The sequence below is a fragment of the Cyprinodon tularosa genome, unplaced genomic scaffold, assembly GCF_016077235.1.
Source record: "Cyprinodon tularosa strain WSP-4 unplaced genomic scaffold, ASM1607723v1 ctg114, whole genome shotgun sequence".
NCBI lineage: Eukaryota > Metazoa > Chordata > Actinopteri > Cyprinodontiformes > Cyprinodontidae > Cyprinodon > Cyprinodon tularosa.
Genome location: NW_024037937.1, coordinates 1,234,323 through 1,262,098, shown reverse-complemented (window position 1 = coordinate 1,262,098; position 27,776 = coordinate 1,234,323). Strand labels below are relative to the sequence as shown.

Here is a 27,776-nt window from a genome sequence, read left to right as displayed (position 1 = left end):
TTGATTCTGTGTTTTCTGTTCGACAGGTCAGCAACTGCATTCTGATTGTGTTTGTGAGCTACTTTGGCAGCCGGGTTCACCGTCCTCGCGTCATCGGCATCGGTGGACTGCTGATGGCTGTCAGTGCCATGATCCTCACCTTACCTCACTTCTTGTCGCAGCCCTACGAATACGAGTCGGTTTTACACAGTAAGAACGAGCTGCACACACAGATAAACAAACCAAAACCACATGACGTGTGTCGACTGAGCAGGTCCAGAGTGGTTAACTCACAAATATACAAACTTGTCAAAGCAATTTTAAGGAGTCGACTCTGGGGTTTGGTTTCTTAGACGACTGCAAAGGTCTAAAGGGTTCCCTCATCATTTACATGTAAACTTTAAGATGAACTAAAGAATCTGTTGCAGCTAAAAGCTGCAGTGATTAGAGTTACCCTCAGAGTATTTCATTTGCAGTAACAGAATCCGTCTTCTGCCTTTTAAAATGACCTCAGTATGCTGTTGTCAGAAGAAGGCCAGATAAGCTTCAGGAAATAGGAAAAAAGTTCAGCTTCCTTCATTAACTGTCTGTTTTTGTGCTTTTTTTTCCTTATATAAACTGACCATGTGTGACTGCCTGTTTCAATCCAGGTCGCCATGATATCTGCAACCTACGTGAAAACTCCAGCAGAACAGAATCCTGCGGCCGCGAAGACACCGGGCGACTGTCGGACTCCAGGAAACTGTGGGTGCTCATGCCCATCGCTCAGCTGCTCTTTGGCGCCGGCTCGGTGCCCATCCAGCCCTTTGGCATTTCCTACATTGATGATTTTGCAGGACAGCAAAACTCCCCTCTCTACATAGGTGAATAACCGGGGGTGCAGAGATACAGCAGACCAGTGTGTGTACATAACCAGAAATTAGTTAAAGGCTCCTGTTGTTATGCAGTGCTTTGCAAAAGGATTTATACCTCTTTGACTTTCTCATGTTTTCTAATGTTAATCCTCACAGTGGAGCATATTGGTGATGTGGATTTGCATATTTTTTATATACAAATGATAATCTAAATATGTTTACCATGCCTCCTCGCATGGATGTAGCAAACTTTAAAATACATTTTTCTATGGTTCTCTTTAAAACAAAGCTGTCTTCAAAGGTTAGATTCACAGTTTACACCCACCAAATGCAAGACGTTATTTAGACGTTGGTTTTCAGGCTAAATCTGGTAATCCGTCATAGTCTTGATTTAGTCCAGAAATAGTTCAGTAGTCCACTAATAGACTTGTAAATGTTTAAAACCAAGTTTTAAACATCTTTTCAAAGATCTGAAAGTTAAGGCTTTTCCCCTTTCAGTTTTCAACCAAATGTAGACGTTTGCTCGGTGGGATAGTTTTCCTACCTGAGCTGTGGATCTCTGCAGCTCCCCTACAGGTTCTGCGGGCCTTTTGGCTGCTTTTGAAACTACTGCTGTCTTTGCTTAAAGCTTGTCAATCCATGCAGATGACCGTTTCCTTGTGGGTTTCATTTTGCAGGGTTGGAGACAGCTCTATGAGAGGTTCAGACCTTTTGGGTATGGCTTTATAACCCAACCCTGCTTTAAGTATCCCTACATCCGATTTATCTTCAAACCCATCCAGCCCTCAGAGAGCAACTAGATTTTTTAAGATAATTTTTTAAAGAATAAATACTTGAACCAGATTGTATATAAAGGTACCAGATTAAAATAGACTGAAAATGTGTTACATTCTATTTTAGAACAATTCACTTATCTCATTTTTTCCCCCTATAAATGTTTTTATTTATTCTTTAATTTGATGCATTGCCTGTAATGATTCTCTTGACCCTCTGTCTTGTCGTTCACAGCCATCCTGTTTGCTGTGTCTGTATTCGGACCTGCTATCGGCTACCTGCTGGGCTCAGTCATGCTGCGGATCTATGTGGACGTGAACAGAAGCGGTTTGGGTAATGATAAAGTCTTCAAACACACCCTGCAGCTCATTTCCATCCTGCCTGTGACGACTCTGAGCTCAATGTTGTTTGCTTCAGGTGCCGAGCAGGAGTTGAGACCAGGCGACCCGCGCTGGGTGGGGGCTTGGTGGATCGGTCTGCTTATTTCTACCGGCTGTCTGGTTATCACCTCCATCCCTTACTTCTTCTTTCCCCGCCAAATGAATATAGAGGTGAATGTAAGTAAGATCCCACCAGTACAGGAATGTTTTGAGGCAGATTTGTATAAAACTTTTTTTTTTTTAGATATACAAAAGGTTTTCTTTGGTTTCTTACTGACCCCTACTGGTAGTGTATTGTCACTACAGTCCTTGACTCTGATGTCACACATGGTTTTGTGTTAGTACATGCATGTTCTGTAGACAGTCTGATAAGGATTCAATGAAAGACACTCTGTCTTATTAAAAGCACTCTTTTCCTTCCTGCTTCTTTCTATATTCTGTAATCCAATGTTTTTTTTTTATATTATTAATTATATTAATATTGTGTCTCACTTAAAAATTCTTTATTTTTTTATTTTACTTCTTAAAGATTCCAAAAGTCTATTGAAAATATCCTGCTGTCATTAAATAGTCATTGATGTCATTGATCCAACATGTCCGCATGGTAGAAAAACAGACCCACAGAGTCTGTGGGTCTGTTTGATGAGTACGGTGGTACTCATCCACCGTACTCATCATACGGTGGATGAGTACCCATCATACGGTGGATGAGTACCCTCCACCGTACTCATCATTGGGCATTAGAGATCATTCTTGGCTGATACTGATGATTTTGACATCAGTCTAACTGATCCCCAATATGTGCTATAGATTTTATTTTGGGTGTGGGTTCTTTGAGCTCAAACTCCTTTGTCTTCTTCCATTTACATGTTAACAAATGTTACAAACAGCTGCAACTGTAAACACATGCATTGCAAAAAAAAAAAAGAATCATCCAGTATTTGAATTGGGCTTTCTTTGGTGGCATCCGGTGCTTTTTCCGCCCCATCCATCCAGAGAGCTTGTTGCTGTCTCCATTTGGATAAATATTAAACACAGATTTTTCTCCAAAAGGTGAAGAACTTAATTTGGGGTCAGGTAAGAATGCGTAGCTGTTGCCTAAAACACATATACCAAGAAGAGGCAGCTTCGTAGGATTTTTCCAATCTTTCCGAATGTCTGGCATTCCGCACTTATTACACTGTGGTCAAATGATTATAGTTCTTTTGTGTGTGAAGAAGAGCTGATGTTACTCTTTTACTGTTTTCTAGAGCACCGAGAGTGAAACTGACTCCAACGATGACTTAAGGAAGGAAATGTCTTTAGTTGAGTTCCTTAAACGTAAGTATATCAAAGACCGGCTTCTAGGCATATATCCTCATAGGCATCCAGTAGTGTTGTACTAATCCGTGTTCCTGTGTGTTCTGGTCAGTGTTTCCCCGGATGTTTGTCCGCATGCTGTTGAGTCCTCTCTTCGTCTTGCTGGTTCTGGCCCAGTGCTGTTTTTCCTCCGTCATAGCAGGCCTTGCTACCTTCCTCAACAAGTTCCTGGAGAGACAATATGGAGCTTCAGTTGCCTACAGCAGCCTGCTAGTAGGTAGGTATGCTACAGTCAGGACACTAATTAAATACTCCTCTTTGATAGATGGTTCTAGATGGGAGCCAACAGGGGTCAGAACCCCTCTGGGACTAGTTCTAGTCCTGTTATGGCTCCTGTATTCAAGGTAACACCAAATCAATTCTTATTAGGATTTACATGATAAGAAAACAGTTACTTTTACCTCTAAGGTTTTACTTTAAAAACACTTTAGAAGTTAAGGTGCTCCACTTATTAGATCAGAGGTGCAACCTGCAGCTCTAAGTCACATTTAATATCAACAATGAACTATTTTCTTCTTTTTTGATTATTCCAGTGTTTTGTGCCCCCATTAAAAAAACAACACTGCCACCTACAGATACATTTATTCTGAAACAGCCATTGTATTTTGGTGTTTGTAATCTTTTATTTTTCAAATATGCAACTGGACCCTTTATATAAAAAATAGAACTAGATGTATGAACATATACATTTAATGTAGATGTTTTAAATCCACATGAGGTCATACTTACAGTACACATTAAGGTAAAGTTATTTGCAGATTTTTACCAAAATATTTCAATAATTGGTACTTATTGGTCAAGTTAAAATTGATAAGATTCCCTTTTTTCTTGTCTGTATTAAAATAGTTTGTTTTACTCCATGGATTAATCAGTACTTTGTAGACCATGGAAGTTAAGGGGATAAATGAAGTTCTCATTAAAAAAAAAAAACTTTCTGGGCCAAATCTGAACCCATTGTTCAATTCATCCCTCAAAACTCTTAACTAGATATTCAGATGTGTCACTTATTTAGTAAAAAATAAATGATCTGCTCCAGACTTGCTGACCAACATGAACCCAGTTTTTCACAATGATTTGCTGAGACGTTGCTGAATGAGGAATAAAACCCTCTTAAGCAAACATCTTCAAGCTGGGTTTAAAATTAGCATCTGGGCTTTTTGTCAGCGACGCCAATAAGAATGTTTGGAGAAACAAGGTGAGACATTAAGGCCAAAGAAAGCTGTACCCTCTACCAGGCACGGTGGTGGTAGCCAGTACTCGAGTTGAGGGGGGATGGCATCCCCCTTCTTAAAAAAAATCTTAAAAATCCTCCCCCTTGCTAAATGACCATCCCCCCATACCATCCCCTGTGACATTTTATTACTAAATGTGTAACATTTCTACTATATATTAACAGTAATGGCGATAATATTGTCCTTCCAACATTTGGCGGGCTGGGGGCTTATGAGTAGCCTGAGCAAAATAAATCAAAGAAGTGTCCTACCATGACTATGAAGCTGATCCCAGTGGGAAATTAGTCCCTAACTATATAGGGCCAGTGATAGCCATGCCAGTCCAGGGTCTGACTGCAGATCTACTGTACGGTGCATTTTCCAAGGTCAATGACCGGCGTACCTGTCATGTAATAACCAGACCATGCATATTGCTTTAGGTTAATAGACTATATTAATTAGGCTATGTATACTCAAAAAAAAAAAAAATCCACCATCCCCCTTCTTGTTTTTTTACACCTAGACTACTGGTGGTAGCATCATGCTGTTTCACCAAAACTGTTGGTGGTTTGAGAACAGACATGGAGTATAATGCATCCACCACAATGCATTGCAGCTGAAACAGTTTTCTCTGGTGGGAAAGTTTGATCTTGACTCCCAAAGGGTGTCCCCCACTGTGGCTGACATTATGAATCTGATTAAGTCTTTTTTGGTTTGATGAAATATAGATAAATTAGATAAACAACGTGGGGAGATATGTAAGACTTTGAAACTGTTTGGGATAGAGACACAAACACATTTAATTTTCAAACATTTCTACATTTACTGGGTTATGAAACCATTAAAGTGTTTTTTATTTTTATTTCCCTACGTTGAAAAAAAGGACCTTCTAAAATGAATATAGATTCGGTGCTCATTAACTTATAAATTAAAACTTTGTCTTAAAGCTGTTGTTCCTAGATGTGTGTAAAAATGCAGGTTGGCTGATATTTCCCAGGCGCTGTGAACCTGCCCTCCGTGGCTGTGGGGATGCTGATCGGTGGCGTGATCATGAAGCGGATGGGCCTTTCTCTGAAGAGCATCCCACGTTTCTCCGTCATGATGCTGACCATTTCCACCCTCCTCTGCATCCCTCTCTTCTTCATGGGCTGCGACACACACAAGGTCTCTGAGGTCAACCATCAGATCGCACAGTCCAGGTTAGCAAAGACCGTCAGGCCGGCTCATAGATGACTGTTCGCTGTTCTGTCATCTCTTAAGATCTGAGTATTGACCCGTTTTATAAAAAAATAGGAATCCTTTAATTTCACCTAAATTATATGAAATGAATCTAAGACCTCATTCCATTATCTAATCATTATTATGATTCAATTATTCTCAACCAGACTCTCAAACCAGAAAGTGCTTTTATTTTGGATAGTGTGAAATTAATTTAAAACTTAATGGTAAAACTTAATTTTTTTGTGTTTATCTTAATAAAAAAAAAACATATTATTCTTCTTAGGAGCTTATAGATATCACAGCTCAGATATGAACATTCCTCTCATTGTGAGTCTTCTAAAATTTTCGATCTCTTGTTTTAAAATAAAAGCTTATTTTATCCTGGTTTTTAAACGTAGGATTTTTGCTCACTCATAAGAATGGTGAAAAAACACATTGAGGATGTAACGCGTTTTATATTGGTCGATTAAATAAGATGCATTCTCTTTAATTCTAGAAAAAATATATTAGGTTGATTCGATATTCTGGAAAATAAACTAGTCAAACTGTGTCTGTAATTCACTAGAGTGTTCACTTACTTTGGATCATCACCCAGTGCTTGTTGTTTAACGATGCTGCCCTCTACAGGCCATTATCCAAGTGCTATGCCAGCTGCGGTTGTCCTGAGAGCACCTTCCATCCTGTCTGTGGCTCTGATGGCGTCGAATACATTTCTCCCTGCCATGCAGGCTGCACGAACTTCACCAAAGACCCCAACAGCACTTTCAGAGTTCAGGTCTGTACCCTCTCTACGGTGGTCTTCATGCTTCTCTCTATACATATAAACTTGCTGGTTTTTAATATAGATAAGAAAATATATATCAGAGGAAAACAGCATTAAATTTAACAGAAATATGTTTATTTAAAAATAGGAAAGTAGAAATTCAACTTACTTGATCTTAGAAATACCTTATTAATTTAAAAGGGATTACTAAATTAACCAGGGACTAAAATACCCTGTATGTTATACTGTAGGCTAAACTGAGTTCCTTTATTGTCCTAAGCAGACATGTTTTGCTAATGAAAAATTGAAAGGAATGCAATCCAAAAATCAACATTTTAAAAACTTTTGAATCAAAAACAAGTTTTCGAGAACAACTTTCTGATTTCTCTGTTTTTTTCCTTCAAATTATTGTCCTTTTCAAAAAAAATTTAATGTTGTTTTCAGATTTTTTTATTTATTACAATCTATTTAAAAGTTGTTTTTCATAATTTTTCTTTTTTCTAATTGAACTTTTTCCAAATTAATTTTGTTTTCAAATTTTATTTTATTCTTTTCAAATTTCTGTTTTTTGAAATTCCGTTTTATGAATTTGCATTATCTTGAACTTATGTTTCAAAGATAACATTTTCTTTAGTTTTCTTTTTTTTATTTTTGTTTTAGAAATAAATTTTTTGTAATTTTTTTCAGTTTTTATTATGCTAGACTTTTTTTTTTTTTTTTTTGAGATTTCATACAAGTTAGGAACAAAATATATACTGGTTAATGTGGACGTCAAGCGTGAGTGTTTGTATTGTCCTTGTAATTTATTGTCAAAATCTTTCCTGGGATAATGACTTTGTACCTTTCTGAATTGGAAAAGCCTTGGTATGCAGGAATTTACCCCAGCTTTTTTCTATTACCGCTGACCCTGTTTTATGAGGCTTTCTTATGCATGTCAGAAATATGTAATACATTGCATAGATGTCGGACATAGAACCCCTGCTAAAATAAGTAGATAATATGGAATATGGTTAGCAGTTAACATAACATAACCATACTAACAAATATGGATATCAATAGCGAGACTTTAAGAATTGTGTATCGTGCAGCTGGGATTTAAAAGGAAAACTAATTCACAGCATTTCCAATCACAGCTTAAAGACGAAGAAAAAGAGATGTGGAAACATCACAGCTTGTGATAAAAAAAGTGAAAAACAATCCACTGGACATTGTTTCCAAGTTTGAAGATGTTTTGCTTCCCATCCAGGAAGCCTTTTCAATTCAAAATGTCAGGAATAGCGTTAATTTCAAGGTTTTTTATAGTAGCCCATCAAAATAGACCTCTTTGGGACAAGACTCTGCGGTGCATCTACCCCTTAAGGACAAAGGACATTTTTTTGAGGACCAGAATGTTCACATTTTGGACAAAGAAAATAGGTGGACTGAGAGGGGCGTGAAGGAAGCCATCTATGTTAAGAAAGAAAAACTAACCCTAAACAGAGGGGCTAGACTCAGATTTCGGCTTTCAAAATTCTACAACGCAGCAATAGATTTGATCCCTTCCCACTATCATAGCAAGTCCAACCCCTTTACAGGGGAACAGAAGACCTCGCCTATTCAGCCAGGCCAACAATCCCCTTTAACGACCCACCTTTCAGAGACAGAGAGGTAGGGGGCATTGCAGGCTAACAAAAGAAACTAAACGACCCCCATTCCAAAGGGGCGGAACCTTCGCCTGTTTTAATTTACATGATTTCAAACCAAAACCAAGGATGGGCTACTGTATAAAACCTCAAACTCAACGCTATTCCTGACATTTTGAGTTGATAAAGCTTCCTTGATGGGAAGCAAAACATCCTCAGACTTGGAAACAAAACCCAGTGGATTGTTTTTTTTACTTTTTTTTTAAATGACTACGACCTGGATGACTGAGAATCTTCACCAGCATAAACCACAGCTTGTGAAAAATCTGCTAGATGCTGGATTTTTGTAGCTTATATATTAGATCCATACATTTTGCCATCCACCGACGCAATACTAAAGGTTATAGAGAGGTATTACTGCTTTCAGCTAGCTTAAGGGATTAATGCACTAAAGTCAGGTTCATTATTCTTCAGTTTCTATGGAGGCGGAATCAAAGGACCCAGTCACACAAATCTCTAAATGGCTTTTTGTTTATTTTGCATGAATTACTGGAGATGCCTCTTGGGAGCCTTAATAAACCATATAAAAGCAAACACATTTCAGGATGAAAAGCAAAAAGTAAAACTGTCATCATGTCATCATAGGACTAATAACATTTCATCACATTTTCACTGAAATAATAGGCATTTAACTTCTCCTTCACTCACAATTTATTTTTCTTATTCATTGTATAGTTTCTTTTCATTTTGTGAATCTTTTTGGAATTTGGTCAATCTTGTGTTAGTGATGTAAAGATCTTGAGCATCGCCAGCTGCATAAATATGTAAAAAATATCATTGTAGGAAGATTTAATGTTGCTATGTTACAAAGACCAGAAGATAATGAAATGTACCTATTGAGGAAATATGAATATGTGATAAAATGTGTAGTGAAATATCACTTTGACTGTGACCTTATTTTATCATGATTACCAATAATTCTCATTAATTCAAGAAAACTTGAAATTTTATATTATTATCCTTAGGGTTTGGATGCATAGCTGTCTGGCTACTGCTAATAACAACAATGATATCTCAGATCAGAGGAAGTTCCTAAAATGTCCTTTGTTTTCCCATCGGATACAGGAATACACCAACTGCATGTGTATACACGGCGGCCACGGCCGCGCCAAACCAGTTCCTTGTGCAAACAGCTGCCCTCATTTTCTCCTCCCTGTCATCCTGCTCATCTCTCTGGCCTCGCTGATTGCCTGCCTCACTCACAACCCTCTGTACATGATGGTGCTCAGGTAAAAAAAAAACTATGCCAATGTGGATGGATAAACAGACATGCTGGTATTTTAATAATTTAATTCTGTTCCATTATTGTTGTAAACATGTTTTAATACTTTAATTCAGTTTATTTATATATCGTCAATTCACAACACGTCATCTCAAGGCACATTATAGTTCACCATATCATACAGTCAAATTGATTCAAAATTTTCTATTTAAGGAAAACCAGTTGATTGCATCGATTCATTGACTCGAATGCAATCCCTCATACTAAGCATGCTTGTAGCAACAGTGGAGAGGAAAAATTCCCTTTTAACAGGAAAAAAACCTCCAGCAGAACCAGGCTCAGTGAGCGGCCATCTGCCGAGGACGACTGGGGTTCAAGGAGATGGAAGCAGAGATACTAAAAACTGTAAAAGGCGGCCCAGTCCAGGAAACACACAGCCAGGCAGACGAGCTCTGAGCCAGCTCCCATGTCAGAGGATAAAGAGAGCACATCCAGCCAGTCACAGTCAGAGAAACAGGACTACACCGAAAAACAGGCCGATCTCCAACACCTATAAAGGAAGGTGTTGATGGGAGCAGCACAGCTGATTTTTCTCTCCAGGATGGAGTCACAGCCAGCTTTGTAAATGACATTTTGGAGAGAGAAAAAAGGGTGAGCGTTTCTTATGGGGCTTGTAGTGATGAGATTGTGATCTCTGAAACACAATTTAGATTCATAAAATTCAATCTGTAAAGAGAAATGCATTCTTTTCACATATGCAACTCCAACTTTTTTATGGAAATCTGAACAGCCCATTTCCAATCTTTTCAACACCCCAAAAAATTAGACTTCAGTCGCTTTCCTATGTGCTTCTATCCTTTGGTGTGAAATCATATAAAAGATAACTGATGATTATTTATAAGGTTTACCAGCAAGTTTTTCCATGTCTCTGAATATTCTAGATCTGTTAATAGATTACTAATCTGTTCTGCTCTAGAAAGTTGAGTGATGTATTTCTTTCTGTATTTCAGATGTGTTTCCTTTGATGAGAAATCTTTCGCTATAGGAGTTCAGTTCTTACTAATGAGAATATTGGGTAAGTTTAACCTTAAATGAATATGCTGAATAAATACTAGACAGAAAAGTTAGCTGGTGTTTTAAAAGTATTTTTAATTTTGAACCAAAATCTTATTGTTTCCATTTTAATGTCATTATGATAATATAGCAGTTGTTTTATGCTTTTAATTTCTGGGTTGGTTTTATAGTGAACCACCTTTTATTTTTGTTTTATCCTGTGAAATAAAGTTTACTCACTAGTTTCTTACTGTTGAGGTAATTAGGAAATGGATCAATGAATCCGCAATCAACCAATAAGAAAATGCTTCAAAACTGATTAAAAAAACTAAACAGATTTGGATTATTTGGATGTTGGAGTTTGGATTTCCATGCAATCGTTGTCATAAAGATGTACTGTCGTCAGATTTGGTTGATGTTTGTAGAGGCAGAGACGGAAGCAGAGATTGTTTCTTGTCGGTTTAATAATGAATTTGGTGGCAAAAGAAGCACAAACCCAGACTGAACAGGCAGGGAACCAAAACGAAGAGACACTCAGGAGGTACCTACATACAAAAGGAAGACTTTCCTGCAAAGAGGAACTTCACAGGAGGTGTATACATGGGAGAAACAAACAATGAATGGACTAATCAGCTGATAGGGTGCAGGTGTGGACAGGAGCAACTTAAAAGGAGATAAGGGGAAAGAAAAGGGACTCTAGGGTGCAACAAAGAATAACAAGGCAAAACAGGATCTAACTGTAAACTAAAGGAAAGAAAATAGAGCTACAAGACATAGAAAGAAATAACCAGGACTAGTAAAACTAAGGATTCAAAGATGATATAAATCTTGACAAACACAGAGTAACATAAAATTAAGCATAACTGAGAACCCCAAAAGAAAACGTAAACAGAACCAAAAAGTCCAAAAGGGAAGAATCATGACAGCTGTGGCTTAATTTCACACCACAGCTCAGCCAAACCTGATTGTTATGACTTTTCAGTGTGGAGTTTTAGCTTAACATGTGTTGTTGTGCCATCTGTGAACAGTTTGATGTTGACTTAAGGCTTGAGATACAAGGAATGATTTTCCAGGTCAATATGCAGCCCTTGATTCATGTTGATGCTCACTTCGGGTTGCTCTTTTTAGAAAACTGCTATGTAACTTGAGAGGGTCGATCTGTTGCTGAATGAATTATGTGAACCTGAGTGCTGCTTTACAGAGTTAACTAAGCTATTAGCCAACAAAACGGATATGACCCTTACCTAATAAAACACATTTTAGGTTCTCTGATGAATGATTTATTCTATAGTGTGGCCTTGAATTTACCAGGCATCTTCTCAGTCTGCTTGTCTGCTATAAGATCCCAAAACACAAAGGAAATTTATAGTTTTTATTTAACCTTTTATTTGGAGAAGCAAGTTACAATTACTTCATACAGACCAGCTTCCATCTCGATGGAAGTATGAGCAGGAATAATATAAGCCAATCCAGGATTTGTGTATAATAACCAAACATCCATAACAGAATATTGAGTGTGGGGGGTGGGTCTAGTCGGATTTTTCTTATATTAGGGGAAAAGCACAATCAGAAAGAAAATTTTCCATCTTCCTGAGCAGTGGTACAATACACAGTACAGCAGAATTTAAATGTGAAAGACATATTTAGTCCACAGGGATTACTGATTTTACATAGTTTGTCCATTTAGACCACATCCTGAAGAATGATTCCCTTCAACCTTGAACAGAAAAAGATAGCTCCTCCAGAATGTGGTTGTCCTGTTCAATATTGACCCAGTCCTCAACTTTAGGAGCTTCAGGCTTTAACAATTTTCTAGTGACATTAACAGCAGCTTTTTTGTCCCCCAGAGTCCAGCTATTAAATTAAATGTTCCCTAAGTATACGGATTCACAATTACATGGGATGCTTTCGAGAAAGATGTTATTCAAACAGGAATATATCTGCTTCTAAAAAACCTTAATCACTGGACAGCTCCAGAAGATATGGTGCACTGGAAAAAAATCTAAATCGAAATAAGTAATTTTTTCTTAAAATAAGTGCATTTGTTCTTGGATTGAAGAGATAAAAGAGACATTTTGCCAATGGAACAAGACAATTTACATTTAAAATAAGAAAGCACAATTGAAATGTCTTATTTCAAGTGCATTTTATCTAGATATCTTCTTTTGAGAGTAAAATACTCATTCCATTGGAAAATCATCATTGGTAAATACACTTAATTTAAGAAATGTTTACTTATTTCTACATCTTTTTCCCAGTATGGTGATTTGCCCCGTTTGTTCAACAGTCTCTCCATCATGTGTCTCCGCTGCCTCCATGTTTTTTCTGAGCTAGATTTACAAAATATTGCACGGTGTTTTTCCAACAGAACTGCCTCCAAGTATTGGAGCTTGACGTCATCCAGCTTCATTTATTTATCTGTTCTCAGACTTCAGTTGGGATGGATAAAGTTTCTTCTTTTACCCACACTGGAAAGACAATCTAAAAATAAGTAAAAATGTGTTAAATTAATTGTCTTTACCCTTTATTTGAGAAGGGAAATGAGATAGTTTTCCAATGGAATGAGTATTTTTACTCTTAAAATAAGATAATTAGATAATATCTACTTGAAATAAGAAAATGCATTTATTTTTTCTCATTTTAAATGTTAATTGTTCCATTGGCAAAATTTCTCTCTTACCTCCTCAATCCAAGAACAAATGCGGTTATTTTAAGAAAAAATGACTTATCGAGATTTGGATTTTTTCCAGTGCACTTGTTTCTTATGTAGACTGTGTCACCTTGTGTAGGGGATAGAATACCATTGTAAAGTATGGAAACTAATTTCTTACATGAGCCTGACTTCAACAGAGACAAGAACAAATTAAAAAGTCGGCTCTATAGTTTTTTAGACAGTGCTGTGTGCATTTGCTTTCTGGACCATTACAACCAAGTTAAAGATCTTGGCTAAAAGTTACAGATTCGCTTTAAAACACACTTCATATTTGTCTGTGCTAGCCTGGCTCCCAGCTCCTGCTCTCTTTGGGATGGTCTTTGACATGTCCTGCATTGGGTGGAGAAAGGTGTGTGGGAAGAAGTTTAGCTGTGGATACTATGACAACAGCCTGATGAGGAGCAGGTAGGAACATTCACAGCTCTGAAGAAGTCTCCACTGAAAGTATGCATTGTATTTGCTAATGAGCTTGTTTGTTTTTAATACCTCTACAGGTACTTGGGTTTACAGGTGGGTTATAAGATCATGGGCATTGTCCTGCTGATCCTTCTGGGCTGGAAGGCAAAGCGGACCCAGGAGTACGATCTGGAAAAGAAACCAGAAATACAAGTGTGATCCTGCAGAGATCCCCTCCCCCCTTTTTCACAGCATTGCTATGAAGTAGAACATGTTGAAGAAGAGTGTTCCTCAGAAGGCTGCTTCAGTGAGAGGAATCCATAAAGACTGTCCTTTGTGACCTGGATTTTCTGCAGGCCTAGTTTCTGCCAGGTGCTTTGCTTCTGCGAATGAGGATCTTTTCAAAAAGGGATAAATCCAGAGTTTTTTTTTTAATGGTATCCAATGACCATAACTCTAAAAACAAAGAAATGACATGAAGCTTTCATATTGGATCAGTTGTGTACTGAGAGAATAAGAAGGACCTGCATGGATGTACCATGCTGCTCACTGCTGAGCCTGTTGGAAAGCAGCTTTGCTCATTTAAAGATGAGCCACTTTATATATCTCTCGTTTGCAGTTAGGGTACTTCATAATACCTATTTTACATTTTAGATAAACGATTAAATAATGATAAAAAAATGAAATAACTGAACATTAAGTGTTCATATTAGGCTGGAATGGACTTTGGTTTCTGTTTGCATTTGGGAACATATTCTTTAACTAATTAACTATATAGCTTAATATTTAAGTTATTTTCTACTGATTTGTCTCATACCCTGAGACATTTAACACCAATAATGGTTTCATGTATGATCGAGTGTAACTTTTTAAATGAATTTTCAGATATTGAGCACCTTCACTTCTTTTATATTTTTCAATAAAATAAGTTATGCACCTACATTGTGTTGTTATTGGGTTATTAAAGTTAGTGTATTTGCAGCACATCCTATTTGTCCAGTTTTAGAATATATACATAAAATATATATAAGATAAGACAATATGTATAAGAGTGGCACAAAAAAAATCTGGTTAAAGAAAGTTTAGAAACTGTTTGCTGCATGAGACACAATGAACACATGGGGGAGAAATGGTTCCCCAGCAAGACCAAAGCAAACTTTTATTTTTCCCAGCAACATCTTCATTGTTTTTTTTTTTTATACAGTGTACATAAACATTTTATTCTGCCTTAGGACTGGGAACCAATATGAGGAAACAACTAAATGAATTAAATAAAATCAACTATTTAAACAGGCGAGGACAATATATGCAAAAATGTATATAAAATAAAGACGACATAAAAGTGTGTATTGAGAACACTAATATATATTAAAATATATGTACAAAAAAAACTTGTCTTCTGTAGTTACTCATCTTGGGTGCTTGATAGATTTAAACCTTTCAGCTAACAAAGAGTTTCCGAATACTTTCTATAACTAGAAAATTTCTAAAGAAATTTTGAGGGGGGCCACCTACTGCCCGTCTGGGTAACTGGGCCAATACGGCCCTGGCAAGTGACGTCGGGGCTCCCCAGACCAACTGCTTACGCCTTTGAGGGCTGCTGAGGGAAGGAAAGAGGGCTAGGTCATGGGCAAAGAGAGCTGTGTGCCACTTGTGCTTAAATCTGGGAAATAGACGTGCACAGCATATGATGCACAAGGGTAATATGGGTTGTCCATATTGAACTGCAGTGGGTAAAGCGCAGTTGGCGGGCTCCGCCCGCCTGCTAGGAGCCCTTGCAGCGATAAAAAAAATCAACAATGGCGGGCTCTGCCCGCCTGCTATGAGCCATTGCAGTGATGAAATCACCATTGGCGGGCATCGCCCGCCTTCTAAGAGCCATTGCAGTGATGAAATCACCAATGGCGGGCTCCGCCCGCATGCTCAGAGCCATTGCAGTGATGAAATTACAAATGGCTATGAGCAATATGCCAGAATGTATGAGTGTGTATAAGGAAGAGGCTTTTATTCTGTAGAGTCCCTGTAGTGTTATTTTGAAAGTCTATCATGGATGTACATCAAAAGATGGGTCATGCCCAGCAGCTTTTGCAAAGCACTGCATAACAACAGGAGCCTTTAACTAATTTCTGGTTATGTACACACACTGGTCTGCTGTATCTCTGCACCCCCGGTTATTCACCTATGTAGAGAGGGGAGTTTTGCTGTCCTGCAAAATCATCAATGTAGGAAATGCCAAAGGGCTGGATGGGCACCGAGCCGGCGCCAAAGAGCAGCTGAGCGATGGGCATGAGCACCCACAGTTTCCTGGAGTCCGACAGTCGCCCGGTGTCTTCGCGGCCGCAGGATTCTGTTCTGCTGGAGTTTTCACGTAGGTTGCAGATATCATGGCGACCTGGATTGAAACAGGCAGTCACACATGGTCAGTTTATATAAGGAAAAAAAAGCACAAAAACAGACAGTTAATGAAGGAAGCTGAACTTTTTTCCTATTTCCTGAAGCTTATCTGGCCTTCTTCTGACAACAGCATACTGAGGTCATTTTAAAAGGTAGAAGACGGATTCTGTTACTGCAAATGAAATACTCTGAGGGTAACTCTAATCACTGCAGCTTTTAGCTGCAACAGATTCTTTAGTTCATCTTAAAGTTTACATGTAAATGATGAGGGAACCCTTTAGACCTTTGCAGTCGTCTAAGAAACCAAACCCCAGAGTCGACTCCTTAAAATTGCTTTGACAAGTTTGTATATTTGTGAGTTAACCACTCTGGACCTGCTCAGTCGACACACGTCATGTGGTTTTGGTTTGTTTATCTGTGTGTGCAGCTCGTTCTTACTGTGTAAAACCGACTCGTATTCGTAGGGCTGCGACAAGAAGTGAGGTAAGGTGAGGATCATGGCACTGACAGCCATCAGCAGTCCACCGATGCCGATGACGCGAGGACGGTGAACCCGGCTGCCAAAGTAGCTCACAAACACAATCAGAATGCAGTTGCTGACCTGTCGAACAGAAAACACAGAATCAAAAAAAATTATTACTCTTTTTCTCCAACTCAATCAAACTAACAAAGTACTATCCTAGAAAATGCAGTTTAGTTATAAACCTTCTAATAGTCGATCCATTATTTCACTGAAAACATCATTAAAGGGCTTTTTTGTTGCTCCAGAGGGAACTCGAGCCCCTTGTTTGGGCTGATTTAATGGCTTAACATGTCAACAAGTTGATGCTGATCATGATTCCGATGAAAGGTTATCTAACTAAGACAGATGAAAAACATTTGGTCGTGGTGAGAACATAATGACTCTCAGTATTCCTGACCCCTCTATCTATAAGGCTGTTCCCAAATACATGCCAACCCCTTAAATATCAGGAAATCTAACTCTGATGTGTTCCTTGCACTTTATTTCCCCTTTGTCATCAGTATCCCTTAAAAAAAATAATAAATTCACACTATCACAGTCCTACAAGGCAGGCGGAGGTGTTGTTATTGGCTCCTACCTCGTTGAGAGAGGAAATGGTTCCTGAGGAGTAGCTGCTGAGGCCGTAGCGTTTCTCGATGGTGGAGATGGTGCTCTTAAAGTAGGCGCTGTAGAGCAGCTGGGAGAACTGCAGGAGCCCGTGGCAAAGGACAAACAGCTGCAATGGAGACAGAGAAATGATTAGTTAGTCTCTAAATTCTAGGTGATAATTGTTCATGCTGTTATGGTTAAAGGCAGCTGGACTAGAGGAGGATGCTCTTCTGTAAAGTGTAGCTATCAAAAGATTGGAGAGAAAAACAGTTTAGAAAGCAAAGAGGTTCAGTGTTGGCTGAATTTCCAAGCTCTGTTGCTTCAAACAAGCCCAAACAATCCTCCTCCATTCAGGAGGTGTTTTATATACCTAATGTACTACAGCAAACAGCAATCTGGGTACAACTTTTGTTATTGGTCTCACATCTCCTGATGACTTTGTTGCAAAAATTTTGTTTTGTTTTAATATACAAGCTTTACAATAAATAAATATATTATTTTAGATTAAAAGAACTAAAACCCTTTTTGTTTCCATTTGTTAGTAAACTTAAAAGTAGTGTTGCGCCAATGCCATTTTTTTGGCCCTGATATCGATACCTGATACCTGGCTGTGCAGTATTGGCCGATACTGATACCATCTGTTTGAAATTGAAGTGTGAATATATATATGAAGAACTGCATACTACTTGGATGTAAAATAATTGCCATCATGGCTTTGACAAGCTGCTGCCTACCTTTGTGAAGCAGGAAAAAGACTAATACAAAGTGAATCCAGTAGAACTTTTTATTGCCTACCTGGAATGGGTGACAATAGTTGAATAAACGTTTGGCTCTCAAAATGGTATCCGTATTATTGGTGCTCGCCATGCAGGTGCACAAAAAGTCAAACAGTAAGTCATGGAGCCAAGCAACATCCAGCGGAGGAGTGAAATAAACTAGAAAATTTCTAAAGAAATTTTGAGGGGGGCCACCTACTGCCCGTCTGGGTAACTGGGCCAATACGGCCCTGGCAAGTGACGTCGGGGCTCCCCAGACCAACTGCTTACGCCTTTGAGGGCTGCTGAGGGAAGGAAAGAGGGCTAGGTCATGGGCAAAGAGAGCTGTGTGCCACTTGTGCTTAAATCTGGGAAATAGACGTGCACAGCATATGATGCACAAGGGTAATATGGGTTGTCCATATTGAACCGCAGTGGGTAAAGCGCAGTTGGCGGGCTCCGCCCGCCTGCTAGGAGCCCTTGCAGCGATGAAAAAAATCAACAATGGCGGGCTCCGCCCGCCTGCTATGAGCCATTGCAGTGATGAAATTACAAATGGCTATGAGCAATATGCCAAAATGTATGAGTGTGTATAAGGAAGAGGCTTTTATTCTGTAGAGTCCCTGTAGTGTTATTTTGAAAGTCTATCATGGATGTGCATCAAAAGATGGGTCATGCCCAGCAGTGATATAGAATCCATTTCCAAATGTTAAATCACTGGTTTTCCATGTTATTAGGTGAATAGCTGCTGTATTACAGAGTAAATGGGAGACTTTTATTGTGAAATTTGCTCTGTGGTGTGTTTTGAAAAGGTCACTAGAGTCTAATAAAAACAACCTGGAAGAGTTTGGGTCATAATGTTGAGCCATTTGCATCAATTATTGCATTAGTATAATCTAGAGGCTTTTATTTTGTAGGGTCCCTGGAGTCTTATTTTGAAAGTCCAACAGAGTTGTGTTTAGAGAAAATGTTCAGACCCAGCAATGATAGTTCATGACTTTCCAATCGTTAAATCACTCTTTTTTCCATGTTATTAGGGCAGTAGATGAAGATGAAATGGGATGCTTTTATTTTGAAATTTGCCTTAGGGTGTGTTTTAAACAGTCTCCTAGAGTCTATTCTCTAAAATGGGGTTGAGTTTGGGTCATAATGTTGAGCCATATAGGGCAATAAATATATGTAAAAAATATAGAGGCTTTTATTTTGTAGGGTCCCTGGAGTCTTATTTTGAAAGTCTATCAGTGTTGAGTGGCAAGGGAAGTGTCATGGACAGCAGTCATATAGTATCCATTTCCCAATGTTAAATCAGTGCTTTCACCCTCCATTAGATTAATATGTGCTGTTTAAAACAGCAGAGGTAAAATCTCTTTGAAGCACGGTTACCTTGACAACGCTTACCGAGCCTGTCAGTGACAGAGAGAAAAGCGCAGCACTATCGTTCCTTCGCTCTCAGGCTTTTTTGAATGGGAGGAACAGCTCCGAACAAACGACTGCTTAGCAAAAACCGTATGAGTTATTCAAAAAATGTCTTCACCGTGAGCATCAGCAATCCTTCGACTCCAACTATGCCAACTTTGGTGTATGTGTGTCATTCAGAACAATATTTATGACGAGTTTAAAACACATAATGACATTCGTTTTTCTCCCCTCTTCTGCTCCAAAACCAATGAAAAACGGCTCTGATTTTGATCGACTTTAGGTCGGTCTGGAGGGTTTTTAAGGAAAAGTATTAATCCTACCGTAATTCCGAAGACATTGTGTGAGTCCAGAGCTTTCAGCCTACAAACTGACCAAAAATGGTGACTGTAGCTCTAAATATGTGGCCGTGAGGCAAGAACAAAATGTTTTATCTTAAAAAAACGACAGCCTGCTTCACTCTGCCTGCTGCAGAAGCTAACTGTCAGCTAGCTTCCAGGTGCTTACCCTCCAAACAAACGACTGCTGAGCAAAAACCGTAAAAGGTATTTGAAAAATTCTTTCAGTGAAAGCAACATCTATCCTTTGTCTCAGACTGGGGTAACTTTCATGTTTGTAGGTCTTTCACAACCCAAAACGAAGCACAAACAAAATGGCTGACCCCACCTGCTCCTCCCTTTGTTTTAACTGCAGCATCACACTGTCACTCACCTTTAAGCTGCTAAAGCACCCCTCCGAACAAACGACTGCTGAGTAAAAACCGTAAAAGGTATCTGAAAAATTATTTTTATCTAAGCGACAGCTATATCTTGTCTTCAATTGGAGTAACTTTCATGGCTGTAGGTCATCTACAACCTGAATGGGAAGAGAAAGAAAAAGAAAAAACGTTTCATCACACCAGAGCTTCTAATTGAGCTAGCTGCAGCAGGTCACTCTTTCCGGTGCTTAAAATGTCCTCCGAACAAACGACTGCTGAGCAAAAACCGTATGAGTTATTCAAAAAAAATTTTCACCGTGAGCATCAGCCATCCTTCGACTCCAACTATGCCAACTTTGGTGTATGTGTGTCATTCAGAACAATATTTATGACGAGTTTAAAACACATAATGTCATTCGTTTTTCTCCCCACTGCTGCTCCAAAACCAATGGAAAAATGCTCTGATTCTCATCGACTTTAGGTCGGTCTGGAGGGTTTTTAAGGAAAAGTATTAATCCTACCGTAATTCCGAAGACATTGTGTGGGTCCAGAGATTTCAGTCTACAAACGGACCAAAAATGGTGACTCTAGCTATAAATATGTGGCCATGAGGGCGATTTTAAAATGTTTTTTGGTCTTAAAAAAACGGCTGCCTCACACTCTAGTTTTTCAGTTGCTCCACTCTAGCAGGCAGGATTTTGCTAAAACTTTGTGGCGCTTGAAGTCTGATTATACAAAAACCGTAGCAGTTATCAACATGCCGTCTTCAGTTTTATGCAGATGAAGGATTTATCTACAAACTGAGCTTTAAACTGTTTTTCTACGTGAATGTATGCCGACACAGTGAAGCGCTGTTTTTTATGCTTTTTTTTACCTCTCCCCATTCATTTCCTATTGGATTTTTTTTGCGACGTTTTCGCTAATAATTCGCAAACCTTCGGACTAATGAGAAAGTTTTATACAAGCACACATCACCCCATTGGTCCGGACGCGTGTGCCAACTTTGGGCCCGATCCGACAAACCATGCGGGACTAGTTACGCGCCGAAGTTTCGGTGGCGAGGAGAACTATAAGCTTGTATAATAATACGCGGAATAAATATGTGCAATAGTAATAGGTGGGCCATGCCTTCGGCATGTGGCCCCCCTAATTAAGATCAAATTTGATTAACCGCCTCCTGGTGGTTATTCAGGCCACGCCAAAATGGAGCCAATAAACACTGTGGCAAAAATAAATAACCCAACAAAGATCCTACGGCCAACCCTGAATAACCTATTCTACTGTTAATTGAGAAAGCGGAACCTTCGTGACAAATGGTGGTTGAGATATGTGAAAGATATTCACAAGGTAAAATCTCAGTGATTTTCTTACTCCATTTTTTTTTCTCTTTCCATTATGTATACAAATCTATAAATACAACAGTTAATTGTGTTTTATAGCCACTGCTGATTCAGATCCCGGGGATGTAAAAAACAAATCAGAATTGAGGAACCAAAAAGAAAAAGAAATCTATTGCCTTTTTAAAATCAGGTTTTGGTGTACTTGATATTTTTTGATTCAACTAAAAGCAAAAAGCAATCAGAGTGCTTTGGATATAATAAACAAAATGTTCTGATCTGGGATATACATGTTTATTGTGCAGGAACCATTAAACATATAGTATGAAATTGGTTTGGAAGCATAAAAAAAAAACAAAAAAAACAACAACTAAAGGTCAGTTGATTATATTAAACACCTTAATATTTGTTTAAGATTTCTATACCATTTATAGTTTATTCGAAAAAAAAAAAAAAATCTGAAAATGCAGCAGTGAATGAGCCACCAGAAGATGTTTGGGCTGCAGCAGAAGAGCTCAGAACCATATTTGAAGCTCTGGAAGCTTCAGTTGAGGTCAGAGTTCTTTATTTGTTTAAACGTTTGGAACCTTATTTACTGATCCACTCTCTCGCCAAGTGTGATTTAATCTGGCATTTCAGAAAACATGTAGATCCCCCCAATTTTACTGTCACTAGAGTCTTCTCATAATCTCTAGCGAACTTTTCAATTTCACATGCTGTTCGCATGCTGCACCCCCAAAAATAGGCTAAAAATGCCTATGATCTATAGTATGCAATTATTCAGCTTCTAGCAACAGCTACCCTTTTTTCCACTCTCATAAGGTTGAGTCTATGTGTTATCCCTGACAGCTCACTATTCTTTCAGGCTCATAGCATTGATATCACTCTTCTGTAAATTTTCAATACACTTTGGTTGTTGTAACTAATTATTGCAATTGGAATTCAGATGGTTGACAACTCAGCAGCAAAATCAAACAAAATCACTCCTGTCCTCCAGCAGCTGCACTTTATGATGGTTTATCAAGAAATAGAATTCAAAATATTGTAAAAACATTTAAGGCATTTCACAATCTGCTCCCCATTATCAGTCAGACCTCCTCCTTCATTCACCTCCAACCATCTCAGCAGCACCAAGGGCATGTGAAGCATGCAGCTTTACTTGCTCAAATTTATTGCTTTATTTTGTATTATTGCATCATCAGAGTTTACAACTTAAAATGCTCACATCAGTTTCACCCATATAAGTGGTATAAGCATGTTTTTTTGAATGAACCCCCACAGAACCCCCTCTCCCCAAAAATACAATTACAACAATAAATATGCAATAGCAGCCGACTTTTTTCTATTTAAACTTATGATTATACTTAATAATATAAATGCTATTTGTTGTTTTGACAATAAAACCAATAACAAAACAAGTAAGAACTGTATTACCCTTCAGTTTAAACAAAACGTCGGTGTTTACTCCAGTCAAATCAAACTAAAAATCCTATTGAACATTGGCAACATGCCTGAACATTTAGATTTTGACAACGAACACAATTGAGAAAGTGTTTGTCTTTGCCACATAGCATTTGTACAGGACATAGGGTATATATATATATATATATATATATATATATATATATATATATATATATATATATATATATATATATATATATATATATATATATATATATATATATATATATATATATATATATATATTCAGACAGGAAAAAATCAGCAACCAGTGAAATTAATTAAAATGCTCTATCTATCTATCTATCTATCTATCTATCTATCTATCTATCTATCTATCTATCTATCTATCTATCTATCTATCTATCTATCTATCTATCTATCTATCTATCTATCTATCTATCTATCTATCTATCTATCTATCTATCTATCTATCTATCTATCTATCTATCTATCTATCTATCTATCTATCTGCCTGTCTGTCTGTCTGTCTGTCTGTCTGTCTGTGTGTGTATGTGTGTGTGTAATCTGTATAATAATAAAGTGTATGTATTTTCCAACTGTTATTTCTATAAGCTTTTTAATTTTGGAAATGTTTTCTACTTTCCTTCTCTGTTTTGGTTTGGATTGCCTCTCTATTTCTCACATCCATTTATCCATTTAAGTTTTTGATGTAAAAAAAAAAATGCTCATTTTATTTTATTAGAAATTGTACTATGTTCCCTCTATAACATGACGTAATTTTATTTCCCTGGCACAGTTGTGTGGAAAACGCGCATGCGCACATGGCCCATCTAAACACACCCCCCTAGCGTCACGGAGCGGGCGGTGCAGTATCGGCGGCTCGTGCCCATCACCAGGCTGGTAACACCGCCGCCCCATTCCGTCGAGCATCTTCCCCCAAACAGCCCCGAAGTCCTGCCGTTATTCTGTCCGCCCCGGCGTCTCCAGTCGCCCCCCATCCTTCACGTCCTCCACCTCAAAATGTCCGTGGGAAATGACTTTGGGAACCCTCTAAGAAAATTTAAACTCGTCTTTCTTGGGGAGCAGAGCGGTAAGAAATGTTTTCTTCACGGCAGAAGTAGTTGGTTGTCGGTTGTTTGTCAAGTGAACTCGCTGCACCTGCTGGTCAGAGAGCAAGTTAACGGACATTTAGCTAGCTGCTGTGGCCGACACGCATCTCTGAGGTTACAGGGAGAACAAAATACATGTTTGTTCACAGAGAGTGAAAATAGGGCGTCACTTTAATGAAATAACACTGAAGTGCAGTGTTATCTGCTTTGTTGAAGTTTATAAATGCGATTATGCGCCCTGTATATTAGTTAAATAGAGCATTAGAGTGGAAATATACAGGGAAGGAAACTGAAAACATTATGTGGCGATGCTGATGAGTCAAGTTTATTTATTTTATTTTTTATTGATTCTCATATTCCTGTGTTGAGACACACCCAGGATGTCAGCGGCGGTGAGGTAACTTGTATGACCGCAATCTGTGTCCTGCTAATGTCCAGACTGAGTTCCCATGTTCTTTAAACGCTGACCTGCTTTATATTATTAACATTTTACTGCATGAAGCACAGAGCATAATGACGCCTTCTGCAACTCTCTCTGATTCATCAGTTTTTTTTTTCTGTCTAAGCTCTGCTCTCCATCCTGAGCTCTACATGCCCACACCCTCAGACAGCCAACAGCCTCTCATTTTCTGAGGCGACTCAATTGTTTTCCAGGAGATTTCACAGAGCTGGCAACGCCCCAATCTAAATCTCCAGGTTTTAATTCAGGCTTTTATCAGGGCAGGTCTGTTTTTATTCTTTGGGGCAGTCAAATGAACCACATTATTCATGGCTCTGTGCTCCAATCTATCTATTGATCATGCATTAATAGCAGGGTCATGTGTCTTTATTAAATACCAGTTAAATCAATTGGTTGTTATCTGCAGAGTGGGATGCTTTTTTTGTACATTTGCCACTCAGATAATTTATAATAGAAAATTAAATGTTCTTGAGTTCTCTGTTAAGAATTAACAGATTGTTTGTCGTTTTGCTGTTTGGGCCTGAGTTAATATCAGGTATTTATTAAAGGAAATCAAATCTAGTACAATTGATTATCACCCAGGATCACGTTTGACAGATTTGAGCTTGTCTGGCATGTTTAGATGTGTTTCTTCTCCATCAGAGGTGAATTATTGACTGCTCAGTGTTTGATCAAGGTCTGCAGAAGCCCGATAATGACCTCCACATGTGATCCAGCTGTTTTAAACTAGGGAGACACATAAAACATATAGGACACTGACTCTCCTCACTATGGCTGCACACAGACGCCCGAAACTGTCAGTGTTCATAGAGCTATGATTGACGTTTTCCTGTTGCAAATGGGTTGCGTGAGACACTGCGTGTTGCTCAAGTTAAAGCAATGGTCGTTTTAAAGAAATTTATCATATTTAGTATACTAAAAGTTCAATGAAATTTAACACAAACCCCGAAACAATTAGCTTCAGCATAGTTTAGAATAGTAACAACTGTGCTCCAGATGATAAAAGAACTAGGACTGCAACTGATGATTATTTTGCAAATCAATTAATCTTAAGTTTATTTTCTCGATTAATTTATCGCCAAAGTGTCCTTAAAGAAGATTTTTTATGAAATTAAACCAGGTGAAACTCAAACTTTTCACTTGAAAAGTTCTGGATAGAGCATATTGACAGATTAAATTTTTTTTTTTAATCTTAAATGCAAAATATTTATATATATATTTTTTTACAATCTTTGTATAATTACTGCTCTAAGTGGGTGGCTCTGTCAGCTACAGGCATGTTTTACGGTCTCTATACTCCAATTAACGATTTATCGATTACTAAATTAGTTGAGAATTAGTTCAATAATTGATTAATCATGATTAATCCGATTATTTGTTTCAGCTCTAATAAGAACCATTAAGAAGATTTTTATTTAATTATTGTTGCTATGGAATTTTTATTTCTCCAGATATTAAATATGGTTGAAGTTTTGCATAATTTTTTAAGTTAAAGGTGATAGATAAAAGACTAACCCCTCTCAGGCAGTTGGGTGCTTGCACACGCCCGATCTCCTTCTGTACTATTTGCCAGCTGGTTGCCATGTCTGCAAATGCTAATTTGGATGCTATCCTTAGCAAATGTTGAACTTTTTTTGACCATTAGTTTTAGGCTCTATTGGCTTTTATTTTTATTTTATTTTTATTTTATTTTTATTTTTTTTAGAGAGAGTAGGTAGACGGGAAATGGGAGTAGAGAAAGGGTAAAGACATGCAGCAAAGGGCACCGGGTCAGGACTGGAACCTGTGATGGCCGCATCGAGGACCAAAGCCTCGGTACATGGGTCACACCCCTAACCCCTGCACCACAGCCGCACCTCAACATCTGCTTATCCATCCAAAAGACGATGTGAACCTCTTAGTGGCTTCTGAGCACCTTTGCTTCCTTTTGTCATATCTGGTCTGACGTTCACCCTTATTTTGCTCCTTTTTTTGGCTTGAATCTAAGAAAGAAGCCGTTTCTCATTGCTATCACAGAGCGACCAGGATCTGGCAATGCCTGAGCTACATTTCAACCTATCGTCTCAATTGGTGTAGAATCCTTTTAAAATAAATATTTATATATTTTGGACCTGTCAACACTTAGAAAACTATATGTATACTATTAGTTTTTTTTTCTTCTTTTATTTTTCTTCTTTTTTATTATTTTAATGAAAGATTAAAACAAAACAAACAAAACGAAACAAAACTTTTCTGTAAATCTGACCTTAAAAAAGAAGAAACTGGAAGAAACTGATTCTTCCGGCCGAAAGTAAATAACATGGAAAACTCCTGGAGAAAAACTTAATTAGGTAGAAACTTCCAAAACAAAGGTAAACTAATTAAAATCTGCTTAGTAAGAGTGTCATTATTAGCAAAGGATCAGTCTGAGTCTAGACAAAGTAGATTTCAGAGGTTTGTTGGAGAATGTTTATGAAAATGCCCTTTGAAATCTGTCGTTCATTTTCTAAATTCGTATTTTATTTTATTTTTTCACTCAATTCTCATAAACCTGAAACGGAGGTGGCTATAAAGTCACTGAAAACTAAGTAACAAATAAGCAGCCTCTAAAATTCAAAATTTAATGACTCTTTACTTTCACAAATAAAACAAAACATTGTGTAAATGTTTTTGCAATAAATTTAAAAACTATTCACCTCTCCTTTTATAGAACAAAAACATTCTTTATTTGCAAGGCCTAGGATCTCACATTAAAACAGGTATCCTTTTGGAAAACTGCTTTAGAGTTTAACATAAAATGTTTCATAAACACACATAAAACATACAGACTTAACAATGCTACTAACCAGGCACAATACTACTAAACTTCAAAGGCTTTTATTGAACAAAAGAAGCCACAAAATTTCCTGTCTAATGTATGTCATGAATCACAGCTCTCTACATGTGGAATTTGATAAAATGCACAAAAAGTACTGCCCATGAGATCAGATTGAAATGAGCCTTTTTGGCGTTTAGGCAAAGCATTGCAAACAAAAAACTAAGACTATTTATCATCATTCCCACCCGGTGATGGCAGCATCATGCTGTGGGGAAGCTTTTCTTTAGGAGGCTGGTTAGAATTGAGGAAATGAGAGAGGCAGCCAAATATCAGGTAATATTAGAGGAACACCTCTTGGCTGCTGTAAATGTTATAAGTCCTTTAATGGCACTTTACTTTTCTTTAAAAAAGCATATTTGCCTTTAATTTGATCAATTAGATTAGATGATCTGCTAATGGATTAAATATCCTTGCCATTAGATGCACTTGAATTAAATAATTCAGTTATTTTTATTATTTTAAATGTAATTAATCTTATTATTTTTTCATGTACCTGCTCAAAACAAGAAAAAAATAAATTAAGACACAGATGCTCTACATTTAAACCGACTCAGTTTAGGTTCCTTAGCAAAGAAAAATTGCCTAAATGTTTTCACTCAATCTAG

The 27,776-nt window shown here is 37.9% G+C and overlaps 3 protein-coding genes across 4 annotated transcripts in view; 2 read left to right on the top strand and 1 right to left on the bottom strand.

Annotated features, from left to right (window-relative positions):
• Window positions 1-11: 11 nt before the first annotated feature.
• On the top strand, window positions 12-14,856 carry LOC119795990 (solute carrier organic anion transporter family member 2A1-like; the record flags this gene model as incomplete). Its single annotated transcript, XM_038304275.1, has 12 exons — window positions 12-189; window positions 630-842; window positions 1,842-1,940; window positions 2,025-2,164; window positions 3,238-3,307; window positions 3,399-3,563; window positions 5,555-5,756; window positions 6,406-6,553; window positions 9,289-9,452; window positions 10,456-10,520; window positions 13,496-13,616; window positions 13,706-14,856. Coding segments are annotated over 12 exons (1,686 nt in total), but the record flags the coding sequence as incomplete, so codon positions are not given.
• Window positions 14,857-15,749: 893 nt separating this feature from the next.
• Window positions 15,750-23,743, bottom strand: slco2a1 (solute carrier organic anion transporter family, member 2A1). Its single transcript, XM_038303814.1, has 4 exons — window positions 23,600-23,743; window positions 17,102-17,239; window positions 16,440-16,602; window positions 15,750-15,999 (listed from the first exon to the last, which is right to left on the bottom strand). Exons 1-4 carry the CDS (start codon window positions 23,741-23,743, stop codon window positions 15,779-15,781), a joined length of 666 nt encoding a protein of 221 aa, XP_038159742.1. The 3' UTR covers window positions 15,750-15,778.
• Window positions 23,598-27,776, top strand: part of rab6ba (RAB6B, member RAS oncogene family a) — a 93,024-nt gene continuing 88,845 nt past the window's right edge. Inside the window, exon 1 of one of the 2 annotated variants that reach the window (XM_038304253.1) lies at window positions 23,598-23,835. In XM_038304253.1, coding sequence (XP_038160181.1) covers window positions 23,766-23,835 — 70 coding nt within the window. In that variant the 5' untranslated portion in view covers window positions 23,598-23,765. The remainder of the gene's footprint in view (window positions 23,836-27,776) is intronic. The other variant, XM_038304263.1, reaches the window with a different exon arrangement.